Source organism: Biomphalaria glabrata, chromosome 9, assembly GCF_947242115.1.
Source record: "Biomphalaria glabrata chromosome 9, xgBioGlab47.1, whole genome shotgun sequence".
NCBI lineage: Eukaryota > Metazoa > Mollusca > Gastropoda > Planorbidae > Biomphalaria > Biomphalaria glabrata.
In genome coordinates, this window is record NC_074719.1 from 43759404 (window position 1) to 43783974 (window position 24571).

At 38.2% G+C, this 24571-nt stretch overlaps 1 protein-coding gene across 5 annotated transcripts in view; it reads left to right on the plus strand.

Moving 5' to 3' along the window:
- The first annotated feature begins 2571 nt into the window (after nt 1–2571).
- Nucleotides 2572–24571, plus strand: part of LOC106072005 (Golgi-associated plant pathogenesis-related protein 1-like) — a 32468-nt gene continuing 10468 nt past the window's right edge. For 2 of the 5 annotated variants that reach the window (XR_008779762.1, XM_056040991.1), the window contains exons 1-7: nt 2572–2712; nt 5035–5184; nt 17406–17435; nt 20034–20066; nt 20692–20709; nt 21876–21905; nt 24162–24290. Coding sequence is in view for 4 of the 5 variants with exons in the window: in XM_056040991.1 (XP_055896966.1) it covers nt 5170–5184; nt 17406–17435; nt 20034–20066; nt 20692–20709; nt 21876–21905; nt 24162–24290 (255 nt within the window). In the remaining variant the exon portion in view is untranslated. The remainder of the gene's footprint in view (nt 2713–5034; nt 5185–17405; nt 17436–20033; nt 20067–20691; nt 20710–21875; nt 21906–24161; nt 24291–24571) is intronic. The other 3 variants (XM_056040992.1, XM_056040993.1, XM_056040994.1) reach the window with 3 other exon arrangements.

The following is a 24571-nucleotide window of genomic DNA, read 5'->3' on the forward strand; positions in this document are numbered from 1 at the left end:
CCTTGACAGGCCCATTAAATCACTCTTAAACGTTGTGTTTTCAAATCGAAACCAAGTTTTAAAATTACTTTTTAATAATGCTAAAATGTACATACAATTTTTTCTCCCCACAAATTACAGACGTTACTTCAATGAAACTAAAATTAATTGGGGATTACCATATTAAAAAGGTAATGTGCACTTTCATTTCTTGAGCCCCCATTTATGTCAAAATTCAAAATACAGTGATAGAGAGAGAGAAAAAAAAAAAAAAGAAAGCAATATAATAATTAAATATATAGATAAAGTCAATCTTGTCAAGTGTTACATTGAAAGGTCACAGTTTCTAACTATAAAATAAAAATTGCTTTGTGCTACAAGCAAATGATTTAGAAATTCGTCTACAGTGCTCATAAGTACACAGACATTAGTATAAGGTTTATCAAAATGCATCACTAATCAACGCTTCCGTATTCTGTACTTATGGATTGACCTCCATGCATGAAAATCTCCAGAAATTGTAAAACATTCGTAGAAAATTGTTTCAAACGATGATAGGCCTACTGATAGTGCGAAAATACGTTTATATTTAAAGTAAACCTAGAGTCTAAATCTAGATTTTCCTGACACACACAAATATTTTCTTTTGATGTTTACTTTTGTTTTTCGAACAGCCACCTTTAAGCTAGAATAATCAAACCATTTTATGTCTTTTTCACGAGATCAAGAATAGTGTATCTTCTTATCTTATAAAATGCAGACGTTACTTCAAAAAAAAAAAAAAAAAGATGATTACGTATTGGCTGATGCTCCGACGTTTTTCGAGAGTCACTGACAATTGTGGATTTTTACTATTCAATGTTTGTTGATTGACAACGCCAAGGACGATCTATTAAAAGATCTCAGTTGCCAACTAAAAATATAAAACAAAATAACTTGTGCTATAAACGAAAGAACTTTTTAAATGTCATTTTCCAGCACTGAAGAGTGCACGAGATTTATCGTATGCCTTTTTAAAAAACACACAGCTTAACAATAGTCCCTTTATTCTGTACGCCGGATACAGAAAACAGCTAGCTTATATAGAGTTGTCTGCCATAGACGAAAACTTCAAACACATAGTGGCGTTTCCTCTCCTTGCATCATGCCAATAAAGTTCAGAAACCGATTATGATATGGTTACTATCGAATCGATTATTTGTTTAAACGTGGCAAAATAAACTGCGTTTAGTGGCTATCTCAAAACCAACAAGATATCCAAAGTGTTATTGAAGAAACCATGATTTCAAGCCCAAAGTCAATAGATCTCACTCTGTCACTATGGTAGCGGTGATCATTCTTACAGTAAAATTTTTGCGCTTAAGATCGATTTCGATTAATTAAACTCGTGAAGAGCGATTGAGTGTTTTTAAGTGGTGGGTGTGTTTGGGTTTTTAGCTACAGATAACTGTTGATATATGATGTAACGTTGTATGAGAGTTGGTTCCCGTAGCGCAGTGATTCCCAAACTGTGTTCCGCGGGACCCCTGGTGTTTCGCGAGACATGACTTGGTGTTCCACGAACTGCTGGAATAATTAGCAAGTAAACTAATCTCTCTAAAGAACAAGCAATGTGTCATGTTAAATACACAGAATGTACAACGTGTCCTGTTAAATATACAGAATGTGCTACGTGTCATGTTAAATATACAGAATGTGCAACGTGTCCTGTTAAATATACAGAATGTACTACGTGTCCTGTTAAATATACAGAATGTGCAACGTGTCCTGTTAAATACACAGAATGTGCTACGTGTCCTGTTAAATACACAGAATGTGCGATGTGTCCTGTTAAATACACAGAATGTGCGATGTGTCCTGTTAAATACACAGAATGTGCGACATGTTCGTTAAGCCAAAGTTTGGGAAACACAGAAGACTCAAAAGTAAAGTAGCAATCATACATAAAGCACTGAACCATATAATTCAAATACACAAACTCAATTTAATAAAATACCCAGAAAGACACAAAGCTAACAGCACATTCTTCATTCCATATGCTAGGACAAATTTGTACAAATACTCCTTCTTCCCTAGTGCTATTAGAGCATGGAATGGGTTGCCTGAGCTAGCCAGGAAAGCCAGTGACTTGGCATAATTCAAGTCATTGGTTAATATGCATGACTGAATGCATGACGCGTAGGACGTAATCATCTTTTTTTTTTTGAAGTAACGTCTATATTATATAAGATAAGAATAGTGCATTAGAAATTGGGTGTTTCCTATTCTTTATCTAAGATGGTAGAATAAATCCTGTGTGTTTTGTAATTCAGCCTTGTAGTTTGCCTATTTCTTTTCATATTCTAGTGTTGATTAACAATAAATAATTTAATCTTTAGAATAGAAGACATGTCTTTATTCTATGTACAAAGCTATGCATGGCAATTTGTTATTTGTTTATTTTATGATTTTTATGCAAAGCTAGCTTATAAATGCTTGTGTATTCTGTACACCTGATAAAAGCTTGATACTATATGGATTTGACTCACATTGACAATATTTCATTAAAATCTAGTGAAAGAAAAAAATAAAAATACTTAAAAAGTTTAACTTCCTGTAAATATCTTCTTTCCGCTTCTCAATTTCAATGTTATGATTAGATAAAGACTAGATTTGATTAACAACTAACATTTCAATACTTTAAGATCTAGATTTATATTGATGTTGACACCGTTCTGTCTACATATATAAAAAGTAATTATAAAATTACTTGATATTATAAAATTGCTTCTTAAAACACACTTTCTATCTTCTAGAAGCATTTTTAATAAGTAAGACTATACTAGCCTAGGTTTTTTCTTACTTATCTTATCTTATATAATACAGACGTTACTTCAAAAAAGAAGATAATTACGTCCTACGCGTCAAGCATTTAGTCTTGCATATTAACCAATGACTTAAACTCTGCCAAGTCACTGGTTTTCCTGGCTAGCTCAGGCAACCCATTCCATGCTCTAATAGCACTAGGGAAGAAGGAGTATGTGTACATTATTTTCTTATCTTATATAATACAGACGTTACTTCAAAAAAGAAGATGATTACGTCCTACGCGTCATGCATTTAGTCATGCATATTAACCAATGACTTAAATTCTGCCAAGTCACTGGTTTTCCTGGCTAGCTCAGTCAACCCATTCCATGCACTAGGGAAGAAGGAGTATTTGTACAAATTTGTCCTAGCATATGGGACGAGGAATATGCCTTTATCTTTGTGTCTTTCAGAGTATTTTATTAAATTCTGTTTTTGTATTTAAAGATTATGGTTCAGTGTTTTATGTATAATTGCTATTTTACTTTTGGGTCTTCTGTCCTGAAGGCTTTCTAAATTTAGTGATTTTACTAAAGGTGTTACTCTAGTCAAATGTGAATATTCGTTTGTTATGAATCTCACTGCTCTATTTTGTGTCTGTTCCAGTTTCTTATTGTTTTCTTGAGTTGAGGGGTCCCAAACGGAGGATGCATATTTTATTATTGGCATTAATAGAAATGACTAATTAATTCAAGCTCTCTATTGCATTTTACGCCTCAAGAGACTATTTTTTCCCTTTGCAACTTCTCAAGCGATTAAAGAGACAAATCTTTAATACACATCCTCGTTAACTGGTAAGTAATTTGCCTAACGTTGCGGCCTTTTTAATGCTTCTGGTGTGTAATCCATCTCATCTGGACCCTGGATCCTCTCTTGTGCATGCCCTCTAGCCTGCGTGGTCAAAAATCTTTTGGAAGTTGGCCCTGTTTTGGTATTTGATCTCTATGTTCAACCCAGCCAAGGCGTCTACTGCTGGTAAAAGTCTGGATATCTTTGCACTCTGCTCTTCTAATTCAAGTTCTATAATACTGACATTCTTCAGACACTATAGCATTTGATTCTATAAAGATATTTAGACGTAATCAATAAATAGTATTACACTAATGACAGGGGGTGCGGTGGCTATGTGGTTAAGCGCTTGGATTTCCGAAACCTAAGGTCCTGGGTTCAAATCTCGGTGAAGAATGGGATTTTGAATATCGGGACTTTCAGGGCTGAGTCCACCCAACTCTTATGGAAACCTGACTTAAGTTGGGGAAAGTAAAGGCGGCTGGTCGTTGCTCTGGCTACATGGCACCTTGCTGGTTAAGAAACAGATGACCTTAACATCATCTGCCCTATAGATCACAAGGGAAACTTTACTTTACTTTTACCCTAATGTCAGTCTACGTACTACGTATCATGCGATCGGTTTTAAGAAAGTAATCAGTAAATGTTTCTGTGTTTTTTATTGTTTTTTTTTTGTTGTTGTTGACAATATTAAAACCCACAGAATATTATAATACTGATTACAATTACACAAAAATATAATTAACATATATAATGTGGATAAAAGTTTTCCCGCCTAAAACATCTCACGCCAAAACGGCCGCACCAAAACATCCATCGCGCCAAAACGGCCGCGCCAAAACATCCATCGCGCCAAAACGGCCGCGCCAAAACATTCATCGCGCCAAAACGGCCGCGCCAAAACATCCATCGCGCCAAAACGGCCCCACCAAAAACATCCATCGCACCAAAACGGCCGCACCAAAGCGTCCTACTTCGCCCAATCACTGTGGCCTTCATGTGTGGTCAACTAATCACTCACGCTGAAGCTATGTTTTCTTATGTACACGTCTTTTGAACATAGTTTTTTTTTTTTGACAGGTGTATTAACTCTTTCTCTCCTAATTGACGATACCAACGTCGATTTGACCCCATTAAATTAAATTAATTTTTGGTTTATGAACATTAATTTGCATTGTGAAAAAAAAGCATGAAGTCTTCTTTAATTCTATACCAAAATAAAATAAATAAACAACATTTTCTGATAACAAAACAAAAAAAAAGTTGCTGAAACTCAATCATAACAGGGCAGTCAGAAATGAGAAAAATGAATAATTCCATTGGAACATATAAAATAATTACGGAGAGAAAGAGTTAATAAATACATAACTTGATTGTATGTGAAAGTGTGCATTAAAGCATTATTTATTGTCACTTTAGATCACAGAGCACTTGATTGGTTATAAGGTAACGAAAACTACAGGACAGTGAACAAAATGAGAATAAGTTCTAAAAGGTTCCAACATCTCTGAAGAATGGGTCCCCCAAGATGATTCTACAAATTTGTTGTTGGAAATGGGATGCATTTCAGTAAGGCTCAACTTTTTTATGTTTTAACATTTCTAAATCTCCAATTACTGTATTCAAACTTGTTACCGTTATTAATTTAATCTAATCTAATTACTGTGTTTAAACTTTCTAGCGTTAAATTGTATCTGGATTAGTCAGAAAGGTAAATCCGTCATGTTACGATTCCCATCAAGCTAACATCAATAGCTACTTTTTCCGAAACATAATGATCAGATCAGCATGCAACGTATATTTGGATGTTTTTATAAAAAAAAGACCAATCGGATGAAGTGTTTAAAATATGTTTGTAAATATCAAGAACTTTGAATGAAGTTGAGATAAGCTTGCTGCATTGATGTATGGTGTGGCATTGTTTTAAAAATTGTAGACACTCCTTCGAAAGAGGAGATAATTACGTCCTCTTCGTATGCTGTGGCTGAGTGGCAAAGTGCTTGACTTCCGAACCGAGGGGTGCCGGGTTTAAATCCTGGTGAAGACTGGGATTTTTAATTTCACCTCTGAGTCCACCCAGCTCTAATGGGTACCTGACATTAGTTGGGGGAAAAGGTAAAGGCGATTGGTCGTTGTGCTGGCCACAGGACACCCTCGTTAACCGTGTGTCACAGTCCAGTTTTAGAACCTCTGTGACATGAAGTGACACTCAGTCACCTATTGTAACATTCCGTGCGGGCAAGCACGAGGTTATTTGAATAAGTTAAAGGACTCTGAAATAAGGGTCAAAAGTTAGTTAGTGAAGAACTCCAGCAGAGAGTGGATATACGATTTTCTCTGTCTGTAATATGTACCTTAATGAATTTGATTTAATGTTAACTTGAGAGTTTTCTTCGGACTTATATTTTGAACATTTCATTGATGTGATTGCTTATTCCACATGGCATGAACAGCCAGTATTTATTGGTGTATATTTTGTGACGGCTGAAGTCGCCAGTATTTTCTGTAATTTATCCTATATATAATAAACTTTACGTCTGCTACCAGTGTGTTCATCAGTAATTCCAAATGTTGTCATTGGAGACTTTAGTATATTAGTAATGTTGCGCACTCGCAACTCTAGTGCGTCTAATAAAGTACATCGTTAAGAGGAGTATCATAGCCGTACCAGAAGAGGTACCTACAACACACGGACGCACCCACGCCGCTACGCCTACAGCCAAAACCAGGTAGCGACATTTGGTAGCCAGTATGGACCTACAACATAGGTGACATTTGGCCTTTGGTGACCAGTAAAGGAGTCTTAAAAGGATCTCAATCGCCTTTATAGTAAACAGCGCAAGACTACACGTTAGACCGGTACTTTTTTTCTCAAGATGGCGGCTAACTAAACAAGTACGAAATCCAGCCTGCCCACAAGATCCATTCAAGTAACACCTGCATCCTGAGATCCATTCAACACCAACCCTGTTCCTAGATCTACCTCTGACACCTGTCCGGTGTGAAACCGAAAACAGAAGTCGACTCGATTCCTATCTAGAGCTACAGATGTCGTCTGAAAGAAAGAGCCATACCATTCAAGACATCGCTTGATGACACTAATGACAGATACACCGCTTCATCACTAGTGCTCGCCACTATTCATCATTGGCACACTCGCACCTTGATATGGTCGTACCTACTTGTGATCTTCCTAAGCATTGTGGATTATTATTTTGGATTACTTGACAGAGCATTTGAGCATTTGAGCCATCTTATGGCATTGAACTGGATTATTTTTCTTCTACCACTTTAATGCTCATAGTAACGTGTATTCTTAAATTGGATTACTTATAGTATACTATACATGGATTATTATTCTTAAATTGGATTACTTATAGTATACATGGATTATTATTCTTAAATTGGATTACTTATACATGGATTATTAGCGAACCACCCAAACTGTATTTGCATTTGACAAGCTACAAGAGAGAAGAGGATTAAACTACACTAGTCGACAAGAAAAGAGTCTGTAAGTCACTATTAACAAATTAAATAGATGCATATGATTATAAAGTACGTGGATTTTGCTTTGATATAGTAGTAATTAAACTTGATTGTTAGTAGAGTCAGTAATTGATAACTCTTGGCATTTTTGGAGCCATATTTTGATTTCATTTTTCTAATTGTTCTTTTAAGGGTGGCTGGAGAGGGACTATTGTATGAACTATCATAACAATAGGATCTATTAGGGTCTATCCTGTTTGTTCTCTAACCTCTATAAGGCCCAATGCGTTTGAGGCTCTCCTTGTTGGTACGGAGGTCATAGAATATAGTGGGAAATTATTTATTTAGCTGTTGAGTCTTGTTTGTATTTCTGTCAGTGTACTTAATCTGTATCTATATTGTTGTTTGTTTAAAAGTCCTGTATCCATATATCTGTATTCCTCCTGTCACATTTCTACTTTTTATTAATTTCTTTAAAAGCAGACTGTGTTGTTCCCTATATTGTTTCTGTGTTTGTCTTTTTACTTATACTGTACATATATTTTTCTTTCTCTTACTAATTTACATTTTTTATTATTTTACTCTGGCACAACAGCACACATGTATAACATATATTGATATTTGTGAATATTGAATTTGAATAGTTTATAATTGAGTAACTGAGTAAATTTTGACCTAGATCTATACATTGGACAATTATCACTACATTCTTTCATTACATTGTAACCATTGATTGAATTTTTTATATTATTATGTAATATACACATGTTAAATAATTGACACACACTGTATTGACAAGTATAACACAGTACATTTCTTTCTTTTCTCACTTAATTAACTACACAAAGCATTAAACATGTCGTCCTATGACAAAATATTAGAGCTAGTGAAAATCATGGAACTAGAAGGGGATGAGAAAAAGGAATTTATCAAAAAAGAATTAGAAAAGGCTGAAAGGAAAGAAAGGGAAGAAAGGGAAGAAAAGAAACAAATTAGTGATAGGGCTGAAAAGGATAAAGATAGGGAAGAAAGAGCTGCTGAAAGAGCTCATCAGAAAACATTAAAAGAACTAGAAACTAGACAAAAAGAACTAGAACTAGAAGCTGCCAAAACAAATCCCAACATCATAAACCAACAGTCTACAACTAAGCCATTCATATCTAAATTCCATAAATATAATTCTAAAGATGAAACACTTGAAAACTATTTAGTCCAATTTGAGCATATAGCCTCAACCTATAGTCTTAACAATGAGGACATGGCCAAACACCTACTAGCAAATTTGTCGGGAGAACCCCTCAACATCATTTCCACTTTAACTGTAGAACAAAAGAAAGACTATGCAGCAGTAAAGACTAGATTACTAGAACACTTTGGAAAAAATTCAGACTTCTATCGTAAGCTGTTCAGGGACACTAAATTGAAAAAAGATGGGGACTTCAACAGAATAATATTCGACATGAGGACTAACATGATAAAATGGTTAGAGCTAGCAAAATGTGACATCAAAGACCCGACACAAATCCTAGACATGCTACTTATAGACAATGTCCTCAACAACGTGACAGACTTAGTATTTACTTTCCTTAAAGAAAAGAAGATCAAGACAGAGACTGAACTGATAACGAATCTAAATCTATTTAAAGACAGTCACCCTGGACACACGATTGACAAAAGAGACCTACACCAACTAGTAGCCACAGCAACAACATTCAACAACAACAACAACGACAAATTCAAATGGTCCAACACCAAGACTTGTTTCAGTTGTGGGAGAAAAGGTCATGTAAAAAACCAATGCAAAGCTCCTATAAACTACAATAACAATTACAGATACAGAAGTTACACTAGTTTCTACAACCCAAACAGCTACAAACAAAACAACAATAATTACAATAATAGACCATATAGACTACACCAGAGTGCAAGTCCCAATGAAAGAAGAAATTTTGCAGACAGTTACCAACACAATAACTATAATAGAAACAACAGGCAATCTAGAAGGGACACATACAACAATCAGTCTAATAACCATCTACACAGAAATAATAATAGTCATGACAATAGAGAAGAATTAACAGCCTACATGCATTACAATAAGCCAAAATTGAACCTATACCCCGCATACGTAAATGGAATTAAAGTAGAAGCCCTCAGAGATACAGGAAGCAGTGCCATATTAATAAACTCCAAACTAGTAAAACCAGATCAAAAACTGCCAGAAAAGATCAAACTTACATATGCTAATCAAAAGAAATTTGATATTTGTGATACAGCCAGAATACACCTAGATACCCCATGGATAACTGGAGAAGTAGATGTTATTATTTTAGATACACCAGCACAAGATTTAATAATTGGTAATGTTAATGGTGTAAATGATTTAAGTAAAGAAGAAATTATGGAATGGGCAGCAGAAAAGGGTGAAATTTGTGAACTAGATACAAGTCCTACTACAAACCACTTAACCAATGATAACATTATTAGAGTAGAGAATTTATCAGGATACACTAGATGGCAAACTATTATGGGAGAATTCAGCAATGTAGCACATGTTAAATGGGTAGATATAAGAACTCAAGATAGATCACATAAAATTGCATTTGTACACTTAAACACAATAGAAGATTGTTATAGAATTATTAAAGTATTCAATAATAAGTTATTTAGAGGAAGATATATTAATGTGAAATATGAAAATGTTTAACTTCACAATGTAACTAGAAACAACCATTCTCAATTAGGTCAACCTGACATTTTTTCTTGCCATGATTCAAATAAGTCATGACACTTTATTGTTACACTTTTCTTTTGGGTCATGATGACATTTATGCTTATGATCAATAACAGATCATCTATTTTCTACTCATTGTATTTTATTGTCAACTTGTAATATGACAAATACCAGATGTGTTTATTTTGTGTGTATATATTGTATTTCATTACTGATTGTGCACAGCAATGTAAACAATGAGATGTAAACAACAGTGAACTACTTGAACTGTTGACCTATATTTTTTTCATAACAACTCACAGATGTAAATATTGTCTAAAATTTTTTACACACCTGAATACTACAATGAATGTTTATAAACATGGAAATTTGTTAACTATTGTACTTCAATACTACACTCAGACTATTTATAGTAGTCTTATGCAAGGTCAACCTTGAACTGGATTGACATGTATCTGAAAATTTTTTTTTCATTTTTCTTGATGATGGCAAAACTTAGAATAATATTTTGACACAGCACATCACAGTTGTAAATAAATATGAAATTTTTTTCTGTAATCATTTTGAGTAAATGTACTCAGTGTGTCAAATGATACACATTGATAATGTTGTGCATCTACAATTATAGTAAAATATTGGATGTGGAATAACTTGTATATTTTTTCCTTTTTTATATTGATTAGCATGTGATTGCTTGTACAAATCTTTTTCTTCAGTACAAATGTATGCATAAAGTTTGTTAACACTTGATGGAGGTACTTTTCATTACAATTAATGTTACATTTCAGTGATTTTGCTCTCAGTGAATTAAGTATATAAATGATTTTTTTTTGGACTCAGTAATTTATATGATGTTATACATAATTACTAAGATTATATAAGATGATATGAGCAATTGGAGTGAACTTACAGCACTTGATAGAATAATGGACTAAGCTCATATATATTTGTACAATGATATTAATGTAAAATATATTTGTCAAAGATTTTTGGTCAAAAATCTTTTTGGAGTGTGGGGCGTATGTCACAGTCCAGTTTTAGAACCTCTGTGACATGAAGTGACACTCAGTCACCTATTGTAACATTCCGTGCGGGCAAGCACGAGGTTATGTGAATAAGTTAAAGGACTCTGAAATAAGGGTCAAAAGTTAGTTAGTGAAGAACTCCAGCAGAGAGTGGATATACGATTTTCTCTGTCTGTAATATGTACCTTAATGAATTTGATTTAATGTTAACTTGAGAGTTTTCTTCGGACTTATATTTTGAACATTTCATTGATGTGATTGCTTATTCCACATGGCATGAACAGCCAGTATTTATTGGTGTATATTTTGTGACGGCTGAAGTCGCCAGTATTTTCTGTAATTTATCCTATATATAATAAACTTTACGTCTGCTACCAGTGTGTTCATCAGTAATTCCAAATGTTGTCATTGGAGACTTTAGTATATTAGTAATGTTGCGCACTCGCAAATCTAGTGCGTCTAATAAAGTACATCGTTAAGAGGAGTATCATAGCCGTACCAGAAGAGGTACCTACAACACACGGACGCACCCACGCCGCTACGCCTACAGCCAAAACCAGGTAGCGACACCGTGGGACACAGAAACAGATGACCTTTACATCATCCTGAAAAGTGTACTTCACTTTTATGCGTATCCAAATGTTAATCTAGTCCTGCAAGTTAATTGGAGACAAACTCTATTAAGTCTTTGTTTTTTCTGAACAGATTAGGGAAACTTATTCCATGCTCTAACGGCACTAGGGAAAAGGAAGCACTTGTAAAAATTTGTCTTATCAAAAGGAACATGAAATGTGTAAACGATTTATTACATGAGCCAAAATAGAGAAACTGTTAACTTTTACCTTTACCTATCCCTTAGTTTCTTGGACCGTTGGGGCACCATGCAAGATTTGTAGACCGTCTTTCTCCATTCCTCCCTTTCTTTTGCTTTAGTTAGAACCTCTTTCAATGGCAGGCCCGTCCATTAGTTATGTTGTCTTTCCATTGCTTTCTCCGTCTGCCTCTTTTTCTTTTCCCTGATACTGTTCCCTGAAGGAAGGTCTTTGCGAGCACCGAAGGCCTTGTAATATACCCATAGACCTTTAGCTTTCGTTTTTTTACGTCAGTTCATCAAGAGTCCAATCAAAATCGTGCCGCTTAATTAAAGCTATAAGCTCTGCTAAGTCATTGATTTTCAAGGCAGACTCACGCAACCAGTCCCATGCTCTAATGATAATATGGAAGAGGGGGCACCTATTTGAATTTGTCCTAGCATATGAAATAAGAAATGTGCTTTTTATTTGTGTGTCTTTCTGAGTATTTTATTATGTTGTCTTTTTTTTTTATTCGTAAATGCTATTTTAATTCTAAATCATCTGTCCTGAAATTTTTACACAAATTTATTGATTTTTTACTAATTGTGCAACGATTTTTGAACATGAGTATCTATTTGTTTAAACAGGACGCATATTCTAATGTCGATCTAATAAATGTTAATTAGAGTTTCAGCTTGATGTTCTTGTTGAAGTTGAACACTCTTAGGAATAGGTGAAGGAGGAGTTGAAGGTAGAGGTGAAGGTAGAGGTGAAGGTAGAGTTGAAGGTAGAGGTGAAGGTAGAGTTGAAGGTAGAGGTGAAGGTAGAGTTGAAGGTAGAGGTGAAGGTAGAGTTGAAGGTAGAGGTGAAGGTAGAGGTGAAGGTAGAGTTGAAGGTAGATGTGAAGATAGAGTTCAAGGTAGATGTGAAGGTAGAGGTGAAAGTAGAGGTGAAGGTAGAGGTGAAGGTAGAGGTGAAGGTAGATGTGAAGGTAGATGTGAAGGTAGAGTTGAAGGTAGAGGTGAAGGTAGAGGTGAAGGTAGAGGTGAAGGTAGAGGTGAAGGTAGAGGTGAAGGTAGAGGTGAAGGTAGAGGTGAAGGTAGATGTGAAGGTAGAGGTGAAGGTAGAGTTGAAGGTAGAGTTGAAGGTAGAGGTGAAGGTAGATGTGAAGGTAGAGGTGAAGGTAGAGTTGAAGGTAGAGGTGAAGGTAGAGGTGAAAGTAGAGGTGAAGGTAGAGGTGAAGGTAGAGGTGAAGGTAGATGTGAAGGTAGAGGTGAAGGTAGATGTGAAGGTAGATGTGAAGGTAGATGTGAAGGTAGATGTGAAGGTAGATGTGAAGGTAGAGGTGAAGGTAGAGGTGAAGGTAGAGTTGAAGGTAGAGGTGAAGGTAGAGATGAAGGTAGAGGTGAAAGTAGAGGTGAAGGTAGATGTGAAGGTAGAGGTGAAGGTAGAGGTGAAGGTAGAGGTGAAGGTAGAGGTGAAGGTAGATGTGAAGGTAGATGTGAAGGTAGAGGTGAAGGTAGAGTTGAAGGTAGATGTGAAGGTAGAGGTGAAGGTAGATGTGAAGGTAGAGGTGAAGGTAGAGGTGAAGGTAGAGGTGAAGGTAGAGTTGAAGGTAGAGGTGAAGGTAGAGGTGAAGGTAGAGGTGAAAGTAGAGGTGAAGGTAGAGGTGAAAGTAGAGGTGAAAGTAGAGGTGAAAGTAGAGGTGAAAGTAGAGTTGAAGGTAGAGGTGAAGGTAGAGGTGAAGGTAGATGTGAAGGTAGATGTGAAGGTAGATGTGAAGGTAGATGTGAAGGTAGAGTTGAAGGTAGATGTGAAGGTAGAGGTGAAGGTAGAGGTAAAGGTAGATGTGAAGGTAGAGGTAAAGGTAGAGGTAAAGGTAGATGTGAAGGTAGATGTGAAGGTAGATGTGAAGGTAGATGTGAAGGTAGAGGTGAAGGTAGATGTGAAGGTAGAGGTGAAGGTAGAGGTGAAGGTAGAGGTGAAGGTAGATGTGAAGGTAGATGTGAAGGTAGAGGTAAAGGTAGAGGTGAAGGTAGAGGTGAAGGTAGATGTGAAGGTAGAGGTGAAGGCAGAGGTGAAGGTAGAGGTGAAGGTAGAGGTGAAGGTAGAGTTGAAGGTAGAGGTGAAGGTAGAGGTGAAGGTAGAGGTGAAAGTAGAGGTGAAGGTAGAGGTGAAAGTAGAGGTGAAAGTAGAGGTGAAAGTAGAGGTGAAAGTAGAGTTGAAGGTAGAGGTGAAGGTAGAGGTGAAGGTAGATGTGAAGGTAGATGTGAAGGTAGATGTGAAGGTAGATGTGAAGGTAGAGTTGAAGGTAGATGTGAAGGTAGAGTTGAAGGTAGAGGTGAAAGTAGAGGTGAAGGTAGAGGTGAAGGTAGATGTGAAGGTAGATGTGAAGGTAGAGGTGAAGGTAGATGTGAAGGTAGATGTGAAGGTAGAGGTGAAGGTAGAGTTGAAGGTAGAGGTGAAGGTAGAGGTGAAGGTAGAGGTGAAGGTAGAGGTGAAGGTAGAGGTGAAGGTAGAGGTGAAGGTAGAGGTGAAGGTAGAGTTGAAGGTAGAGATGAAGGTAGAGGTGAAGGTAGAGGTGAAGGTAGATGTGAAGGTAGATGTGAAGGTAGATGTGAAGGTAGATGTGAAGGTAGAGTTGAAGGTAGATGTGAAGGTAGAGTTGAAGGTAGAGGTGAAAGTAGAGGTGAAGGTAGAGGTGAAGGTAGATGTGAAGGTAGATGTGAAGGTAGAGGTGAAGGTAGATGTGAAGGTAGATGTGAAGGTAGAGGTGAAGGTAGAGGTGAAGGTAGAGGTGAAGGTAGAGGTAAAGGTAGAGGTGAAGGTAGAGGTGAAGGTAGAGGTGAAGGTAGAGGTGAAGGTAGAGGTGAAGGTAGAGGTGAAGGTAGAGGTGAAGGTAGAGATGAAGGTAGAGGTGAAGGTAGAGGTGAAGGTAGAGGTGAAGGTAGAGGTGAAGGTAGAGGTGAAGGTAGAGGTGAAGGTAGAGGTGAAGGTAGAGGTGAAGGTAGAGGTGAAGGTAGAGGTGAAGGTAGAGGTGAAGGTAGAGGTGAAGGTAGAGGTGAAGGTAGAGATGAAGGTAGAGGTGAAGGTAGATGTGAAGGTAGAGGTGAAGGTAGAGGTGAAGGTAGAGGTGAAGGTAGAGGTGAAGGTAGAGGTGAAGGTAGAGGTGAAGGTAGAGGTGAAGGTAGAGGTGAAGGTAGAGGTGAAGGTAGAGGTGAAGGTAGAGGTGAAGGTAGATGTGAAGGTAGAGGTGAAGGTAGAGGTGAAGGTAGAGGTGAAGGTAGAGGTGAAGGTAGAGGTGAAGGTAGAGGTGAAGGTAGAGATGAAGGTAGAGGTGAAGGTAGATGTGAAGGTAGATGTGAAGGTAGATGTGAAGGTAGAGGTGAAGGTAGAGGTGAAGGTAGAGGTGAAGGTAGAGGTGAAGGTAGAGATGAAGGTAGAGGTGAAGGTAGATGTGAAGGTAGATGTGAAGGTAGAGGTGAAGGTAGAGGTGAAGGTAGATGTGAAGGTAGAGGTGAAGGTAGAGGTGAAGGTAGAGGTGAAGGTAGAGGTGAAGGTAGAGGTGAAGGTAGAGGTGAAGGTAGATGTGAAGGTAGATGTGAAGGTAGAGGTGAAGGTAGAGTTGAAGGTAGATGTGAAGGTAGAGTTGAAGGTAGATGTGAAGGTAGAGGTGAAGGTAGAGTTGAAGGTAGATGTGAAGGTAGATGTGAAGGTAGAGGTGAAGGTAGAGTTGAAGGTAGATGTGAAGGTAGAGGTGAAGGTAGAGGTGAAGGTAGAGTTGAAGGTAGAGGTGAAGGTAGAGGTGAAGGTAGAGGTGAAGGTAGATGTGAAGGTAGAGGTGAAGGTAGAGGTGAAGGTAGAGTTGAAGGTAGATGTGAAGGTAGATGTGAAGGTAGAGGTGAAGGTAGAGTTGAAGGTAGATGTGAAGGTAGAGGTGAAGGTAGATGTGAAGGTAGATGTGAAGGTAGAGGTGAAGGTAGAGGTGAAGGTAGAGTTGAAGGTAGATGTGAAGGTAGAGTTGAAGGTAGAGTTGAAAGTAGAGGTGAAGGTAGAGGTGAAGGTAGAGGTGAAGGTAGAGGTGAAGGTAGAGTTGAAGGTAGAGGTGAAGGTAGAGGTGAAGGTAGAGGTGAAGGTAGAGTTGAAGGTAGAGGTGAAGGTAGAGGTGAAGGTAGAGGTGAAGGTAGAGGTGAAGGTAGAGGTGAAGGTAGAGGTGAAGGTAGAGGTGAAGGTAGAGTTGAAGGTAGAGGTGAAGGTAGAGGTGAAGGTAGATGTGAAGGTAGAGGTGAAGGTAGAGGTGAAGGTAGAGGTGAAGGTAGAGGTGAAGGTAGATGTGAAGGTAGAGTTGAAGGTAGAGGTGAAGGTAGATGTGAAGGTAGAGGTGAAGGTAGAGGTGAAGGTAGATGTGAAGGTAGAGGTGAAGGTAGAGGTGAAGGTAGAGTTGAAGGTAGATGTGAAGGTAGAGGTGAAGGTAGAGGTGAAGGTAGAGGTGAAGGTAGAGGTGAAGGTAGAGGTGAAGGTAGAGTTGAAGGTAGATGTGAAGGTAGAGGTGAAGGTAGAGGTGAAGGTAGAGGTGAAGGTAGAGTTGAAGGTAGAGGTGAAGGTAGAGTTGAAGGTAGAGGTGAAGGTAGAGTTGAAGGTAGATGTGAAGGTAGATGTGAAGGTAGATGTGAAGGTAGATGTGAAGGTAGATGTGAAGGTAGAGGTGAAGGTAGAGGTGAAGGTAGAGTTGAAGGTAGAGGTGAAGGTAGAGGTGAAGGTAGAGGTGAAGGTAGAGGTGAAGGTAGAGGTGAAGGTAGAGGTGAAGGTAGAGGTGAAGGTAGATGTGAAGGTAGAGGTGAAGGTAGATGTGAAGGTAGAGTTGAAGGTAGATGTGAAGGTAGAGGTGAAGGTAGAGGTGAAGGTAGAGTTGAAGGTAGAGGTGAAGGTGTCAAGTGTAAAAAAATTCTCGTAGCTAACCTTAATGCTTAGCAGTGGGGTAGCTAGGGTGGGGAAGAGGAGGATCCAAATTTGAAAATACCACTGGCCCCCATTTGAGGGGGACCCCCAAATAAGTCTCCAAAATTTGTTTTTAAATTAAATATTACGCCATTATCTCATGTCATGATGTCGAATGTAAAAATACAGAGGCCCCTAAAAAGGTCAAGCCCCCGGGCCCCAAAATCCCTGGCTACACTACTGATTTTTTGCTTGGTTTCTTTTCTTAAATAGGGGGTTTCAATTTAACATTTCATTTGTTATACAACCTAGGTGATATTTTGTTTAGTCCGTGCAACCATCTGCCATGGAAAATATAAATATTTTTTATTTGTTTTAGTTGTTTTTTTTTTATCTTACTCTTTTTTCTAGGTGGAAAGACATGCTCCAATTTGATTCCCATCTCTGTTATTCATTGTATTCTCTGTGTTAACTGTCTTTATCTTATTTTCTTTTTGTTCTATAGTTATGCAGTTGATTTCTATATGACTTTAAAGCAGGTTCTCTTGTCGTAACGAAGTGGAAGATGGATGTATTGAATTAATTTGTTGGCTGTTAGTATATCTTTTATGATGAGAAAAAGTCATCTGTCAGGAATACTACTCATGACTTTAAGTGATATTCTATTGTAGGAGTTAGATCAATATCTATCTAAATATATAAAATCTTATAAAATTGAAAAATAATCTAATGTTCTCAATTTTACATTTTTAAATACATTAACACCTCCCTTATCATGAACCAAATTTATAATAATTGAATGTATTTCAGAGTAAAAAGCAGTCAGGAGAGCTATCACCAGTAAGTTACATCAAAATTCATAAATTATTAAGACTTGTTTAATTTATTGAACGAAACATCGATCCACCATTACAACACAACACTAAAAAAACACACACAAAAACCCAATCTATTTCAAGTTGAACAACGTGAAAATATTCACATCTCGCCAAATCATTTATACTCCTTTGTAATTGTCATAAAATTTAAATCGAAGAATCTTGGATCTCCAGGCCCATGAGAGCTCCCTTCCATTGGGCTGTCTGAACCACTGCTCTGTAATTTGTTTCATATTTGTTATTGATGGCTGGTATCACAAGACGCTAGGGTTTGAATCAAACTAAAAAAAAATCACTCCTCGACCCTCCCTCCCCCCCACTCCCAAAATCCCTTCTCCATAACACCTTAGTCATGCGGTTCCCTGCCATAAAACGACCGATTAAGAAACGGTGTGTGGATAGTGACATTGTTGTTAGGGCTCTCTTCCATTCCTGCACCTTCCAGTGTCATCGACTCAGTCCTTAGCTACAGTAACGGTAACTCTGTTTTTGTTCCCTTGTGGTCTTATCTTTTCCTCTAACTACTGTTAGACACTTAGTTTAGTTTAGTTTAGTTTAGGAATGCACTATAGTAGATCGACAGTGAACACACATTTTTTAGTGATGACATCGACTTTGGGAGTTAGAGATTAGTGTAGACTTTTAAGTTCAGTTACTGCTAGGCCCTCAAAGGGATAACATCGTATTAGTGACTGACTCGCCCATTCTACATTAAAAATTATTCTATTTCATCTCGAGTTACTGTGCATTGATCCTGTTCGTTGCTTTTCATTCTTTGTGACGTGATGTTCATGTTCGGACTCGCATCTGTAATACACCCTACAGGTTACTCACACATCTAGTATTACCAAGGTACTTTAGAGATATTTCAAGTGCAACCTCTACACATACACCCGTTACACCAGCTGTTCTGGTACACACGGGAGCTTGGCTCCACTGCTACGCTACCCTGTTCCAAAGCGGCACTCAGGTGGAAACGATAGCTAGAGGGAACGATTACTCTAAATGGGTAGTAGCTAGTGTGGGAGAATCTAAAGGAGTGCTAGAGTTTTTTCTCATTGCCCTGTGCGGAGTTGCAAAAGAGCTTCCAAGACAACAAGGCAAGCCCTAACCTGGAACCCCCAAGGAAAGAGGAAGAGGGGACGGCCCAGGAAAACATGGCGCCGCGACTTGGAAGCAGGTGCCAATCAGATGGCCAAGACGTGGTGACAGTTGGAGAGACTCGCCCAGAACCGAGATTCCTGGAGGAGGCTGGTTGGTGGCCTATGCTCCAGAAGGGACCCCAGGCAGAGATGAGTTGAAATGAGTGCAGAGTTGTAAAAGAGCTCCCAAGACATTATCTCCTTTAGATGCCCTTTAGCTTGGCAAACTATAGGAATATGCTGGGGGTTCCCGGTGTGCTCGACCTTCGGTGTTCGACTCATTGGAAATAGCAGTATTAAATATGGACATTAGCTTGACTTTTTCCAGACAGAGCGCTTTGTACAACCAGGCTTGCATGCCTAGAAATTCAGAGTTTCAGCTCAACTCCTTTTGAGTTTTAAAGGCTGAGAACCGTTGCCCGGGCTTTGCAGCATTGAAACAGAAAAGATATACTCATCAAGGGGTGTAACCTAGTGTTAAAGCATTACCATCTTAAGCATTCGCGTACCAAAGTCATATCTACACTAGCTGGTCAGTTTGTCTTGACTCGTAAGCAACGTTCTATAATTAGTAGTTTTAGGGCTCATTGTTTTCAAGTTAAAATTGTTTTTTTTAATTGATTGAGTATTTTTAGACTAAATATTTAAATCACAGTAATCTGCTCTTTGTTCACATTTTGTTTTTTAAGATCAGGTTTATGTTTTTTTTTAAGTAAAACGAGCCGACCCGCCGCGTAGCATACGCCCCCCCCCTTTTTTTCTGAGCCTTTGTATCCGCGAAAGTTACGTGGGGTAACTCTAGTCTGACTTGCAGAAATAAAAGAGTTATCTTTCCATAACTCTTCATCGTGGTGTCCCGCATGGTTGGGCCACGAAGAGAATTATAGAGAGAGAGATACTGCGAGAGAAAATGAGGACAAAGCGAGACGAAGAAATGCGGTGGCGACGTAATGAAAGCTACCGCGAATTATTAAACTCTTCAAAGAATGCGGGAATACCCGAAGACGTCTAGTCCGTTCAAGATAAACATTTTCTCGTTCTCTAGCCAAATTTAGATTTAATTTTTTTGGGTACTTTAAAAAATTATAACGTTCAAACTAGAGCTCACCCAATGTGGCCAACGAGCTAGTAATTCATTTCTCAACGATATACAGCAGCTGATAATTTCCAGAAAAGCTGTTGGAGCTGTTTTGAAGGATCTCCTCTAATGCTGCACTGTTTCCACTTTGGATTTTGTTTCCAATTGTTACGAATTGAAGAGCCGTCTCGTGGATCTGATTTCTTTGTATATTTTTTTTTTTAATCTATACTTTCCTTTATTATGATTATTTTTAGGGGAAATCAAAGTTGATTTTATTTGCGTACATTAATTATCCTGTTTATATAATCTTTATATAATCTTCATCTTATTTTTCTAGAATCCAACTAAACCGTCAAGAGTAGTTATACATGTAAGTACAAACATGTATGAATTGTTTACCTTGCTTCATACATGTAAGTACAAACATGTATGAATTGTTTACTTTCTTGGCCACATTATTTGGGCCGAACTGCTTTTTCGGTTGTTGATATATGTATGTATATGACCTAATAATTTATTAGAGTCATCTCCCTTGGCGAATTTAATTGATAAGTATGTGATTTTTAGTTTGTTTCCAAGAGAGTTGACAGAAGCCGGTGTGTGTTTGTTTCATTCACATCACATTTGGCTGCCCGGTCTTGCGGTTTGCGCGCTGGACCATCGTTCGGATGTATCGATGGTTCAAACCCTGCCCGCTCCCATCCCCCTTCGTCGTGCGGGAGGTTTGGACTAGGAAGTAAACTAACTTCAAATCTGAAGGAATATCCGAAACATGTAAAACATTTCTGAAACTAACATTAGGGACTATTTAGGGAAAATCCGATAGTTGCAACATAAATCATTGTATCTATTTTTTATTTTGATGCTTAGAAATATTTTGATTTCATAAATAAGACATTAAATTCTTTACTTCTTAAGAAATTTGGGATAACATTATCCCATTAGATCAATATGTGTCATTAATAACGAACATGTTTTTTTATATTTCATTCTAGGAAAAAGTCATTGTTTCTGTAAGTGATCACATACATTTGTTGTTTTTTTTCGATATTTTAGCGTTTTTCGTTCATTTCGGACTTTATTTTAATTCAAGTTTCGCTTCTTCTTATTGAATGGTATCAATTATTTGAAGTACGTTGTAACCAACATTTAAATAAAATCTCAGTAGCCATGACGCATGGAGATTTATTGCGTCTTCTATGATGCTGTGAACGTTAAACTACAACCATTCCTTGCTGGTAGTGATGGCGTCACCCTTCGCAAACTAACGGGGCTCCACTCAACGCATGTCAGGTGCCTATTGGAGGGGGCGAATGATGGATTCAGGGGCGCCCTTATGTTCAAATTACCTCACCGAGATTCAGACTCGAGACCCCTCAATTCGGAAGACAAGCGCTTTACCGCTGAGCATTCCAAATGTGTCTAACCGAGAGGTTCCGGGTTCAAATCCTGGTGAACACTGAGATTTTAAATTTTGGGTAATTTAGGGTGCCTCTGAGCCCACCCAGCTCTGGTGGGTACCTGGCATTAGTTGGGGAACATTAAAGGCCGTTGGTCGTTGTGCTGGCCACACGACACCCTCGTTAACAGATGACCATTACATCATCTGCCTATCATCTATAGATCGATAGATCTGAAAGAGGAACTTTACCTCACAGTAATCACGGAAATTTGCGCACTCGACTCAAATGTTTCTTTATATTCAGAAAAGAGTTGAATCAATACATGAACGTATAAAGACTTTTTTCCACACCATCTAAAAAGTTTACCATTTATTTAATTAATTATTGATAAATAAAAATTTTGTTTGGTATTTAAAGAAGGGAGATAAGTGCCACTTTTGGATCGATGTGGCTGTATATGTGGATTTATTTCCCTTTTCACGTTTATTACACGTTTTATTTTCCCACTTCCCATTCTCGGATCAAGTTGAAAATTTTGCTTAATTTTTCAATAACCCATGCCAACACAGGATCACTAAAAAGAATTAATTAGTTAATCAATTAGTTGTAATTAACACACAATTACATTTATATTGAAAAAAGGAACACATTCCTGCAGTATTGAGATGTGTTATTTTTGCGATTGTTTCATTTTGATAATATTTTTTTTTAGATTTTTTAAAATTGTTTTGTTTCCTTATTCTATTGCTCTTGTTTTTTTTTCTATCTCTACACAGAATGAAATAATAGTCACTCGTGAAGTCCCTGTATGTAATAATGAGATTGTGTTGTCCTTCTTTCTCTTGTGAATAAGTTTATTTTCCTTTTTAAAACTTCTTTGTTTATTTACCTTGGTATTCATCATCATCATCATCATCATCAAACTCCATTTGAGTGAGGGCTTGAGAGGCTCAAATCCTCTCTTGCAAAAGCCCTGGACAGAAACCCTGCTGTCTTGCGTAGTGCATAAATGTCGCCATACAGGTCGAGAATTTTTGGTTTCCCAGACCTGTCGAGACGGAGATCAGCAAGTCTGGGGCAGTCAAACAGAATACGAGCCACGGTTTCCTCTTCTTTCCCGCAGCGGGGGCACCGTGAATCAAAGTTTGGCCATAGCCGCGAGAAATATAAGCCAACAGGACAGTGGCCTGTCCTGCACTGTGCTATAATAGCTTGCTCAGACCTGGACAGCCTCCACCACGGGGAAGTGCGGTCAGGGCGCCTCATGCGCTCCCAGACTCCAAGGACTTGGTATTATTAACGTAAAGTGTTCGTTTACATTGTTATTTTTTAAAATGTGGTTTTGACTGGAAAGTGTTGAAGTAACAAGTATCCTATTACCTATAACGTGCTTCAAATGGCTTGTGTCTCACGTAGCCAACTCCTGGCTTTCACAATAGACTCAGATATTGAGCGTTGCTGAACTGTTAACACTGACAGGAGAAAAAACAAAGGCGAGTAACTGGCACCCAAACCCGTAAGCTTCGGACAGGAGGGGCTCGTTAACCTTGACTGGCTCCCCACCTAGGAGAAAGAATACTCCTAATCCAAACATCTAATGCCTTGCGACTATACCCAAACATGAGAAAAGCTTCGGGAGTTAACACATAGTCAGCTTGCAGCACACACAAAGACACATCCTGGCTGAGGCTGTTATGCTGCTGATCCAAAACTGTATAGGATATTTGCCGTTTCTTTAGATATATCGGTCGCGTGGAGGGAAGGAGGGGTGGAGGAATACTATGTGGGCCACATCCCACTGACCATAGCTACTGCCCAGGCTTTCATCTCACTAAGAGAAGAACTATAGTCGTTTTGCGACTAAACGAGACAGCAATAATTCACCAGGAGGTCATTTTGGTGCGAGGATACTTAATAGTGAAAAGATATAAAGTAAATTGAAACAGAATTGTAAAGATGAAAATCTTGTTTGATTTAATACTTACCATAGAAGTATTATGATACGATTAGAAATTTGGCGCGAAACGTTATGTTTCATAAAAAGGCAAAAGTTTTGCCTGGAGACAGTGACATGATTATTAAAACAAGTCTAGGATATAGGAAGTGCAGTGATAATTAAACAGACTCTACACAGCTCTAGAGTAATGTCAGGAGATCAGTGGCGTAGCTAGGGCGGGGGAAGTAGGGGGAAAATTTGAAAATCCCCCTGGCCCCCACTTGAGGGGGGGGACCCAAATTAATGTTTTTACATTAACTCTTTCTCTCCGTAATTGTTAACCACATTCTGGTGAAATCAACGTTGGTATCGTCAGTTAGGATAGAAAGAGTTAAATATTAAATATTACGCAAATTGTAGGGTCCCCAAAGAGATTAAGCCCCCCCCGGGCCCCAAAATGATGGAAAATTCCTAGCTATGCCCCAGCAGGCGATGTAGTTTCTGAAGTAGATGTCTAGATATTTCGACATTCGACGGTTCCCTTCATCAAGTATTCGACTTTTTGTCCGAAGCTCTTGAGTAAGGTCGGCTTCAGTTTTTGAAGTAGATATAAGGTTAATATTATAAAATAATACAAATTCTATGGTTCCCTTCATTACGTATTAAATTTCTTGCTAGACATCGTTCGTCAGCGTCGGCTACCTTTAAAGTGTCTGCCTTTCGCCTGAGCTATTTCGTTAGTTGAGTGTTACGTCCGTTTAGAAATACAGCGCGGAGGCGCCTAACAGAAGTCCAACTTAAAGGTCTTTAAGCTGAGCCTCATTCTCACAGCAGTCCCATAACAAACTGGTAAAAAGCGTGGTCGAGAGGCTAAGTGCGCTTGAACTTGGCTTGTCTTGGCTACCTAGAAGGGGGGGCTCGAGGTTCAACACCCGACTCGGGCAGAGTTGTGTTTACTGAGCGCCTAAAGGCAGCACGGAAAACCAACTCTTAGATACCCCCTCCCCAGCCACTGGTCCACAAATGAGATTGGACCAAAGCGCTCTGAGCATGCTATAAGCATGAAAGTAGCGCTATATAAAAGCTATAATAATAATAATCTAAAAAAATGGCCATTTGATCTCAGGCCACTGAAACTGGGGAAGTCACAGAGGATAACTCACCAGAGACCAAATCAGCAGATGAATTTCAGTCAAGCTCTAAGTCCAGCGATGGTTCTGTGGACACGGTCCGGCAAAAGTGGGAGAGCAAAATGGTAAACACTTTAAAACACTCTCAAGCTCTTCATCTTCACCCATCCCTTAGTCTGTTGGACCGTTGGGGCACCACGCAAGATCTGTCGACCGTCTTTCTCCATTCCTCTCTGTATTTTGCCTTGGATAGAGCCTCTTTTAATGGCAGGCCCGTCCATTCTTTTATTTTATCTTACCATTGATTTCTCTGTTTGCCTCTTCTTCTTTTCCCCTAACATAAACTAAAGTAGGAGTTGTTTAAACTGAAAATGTTGTCGGAAAGAAACCAAGAAAAACTGAACAC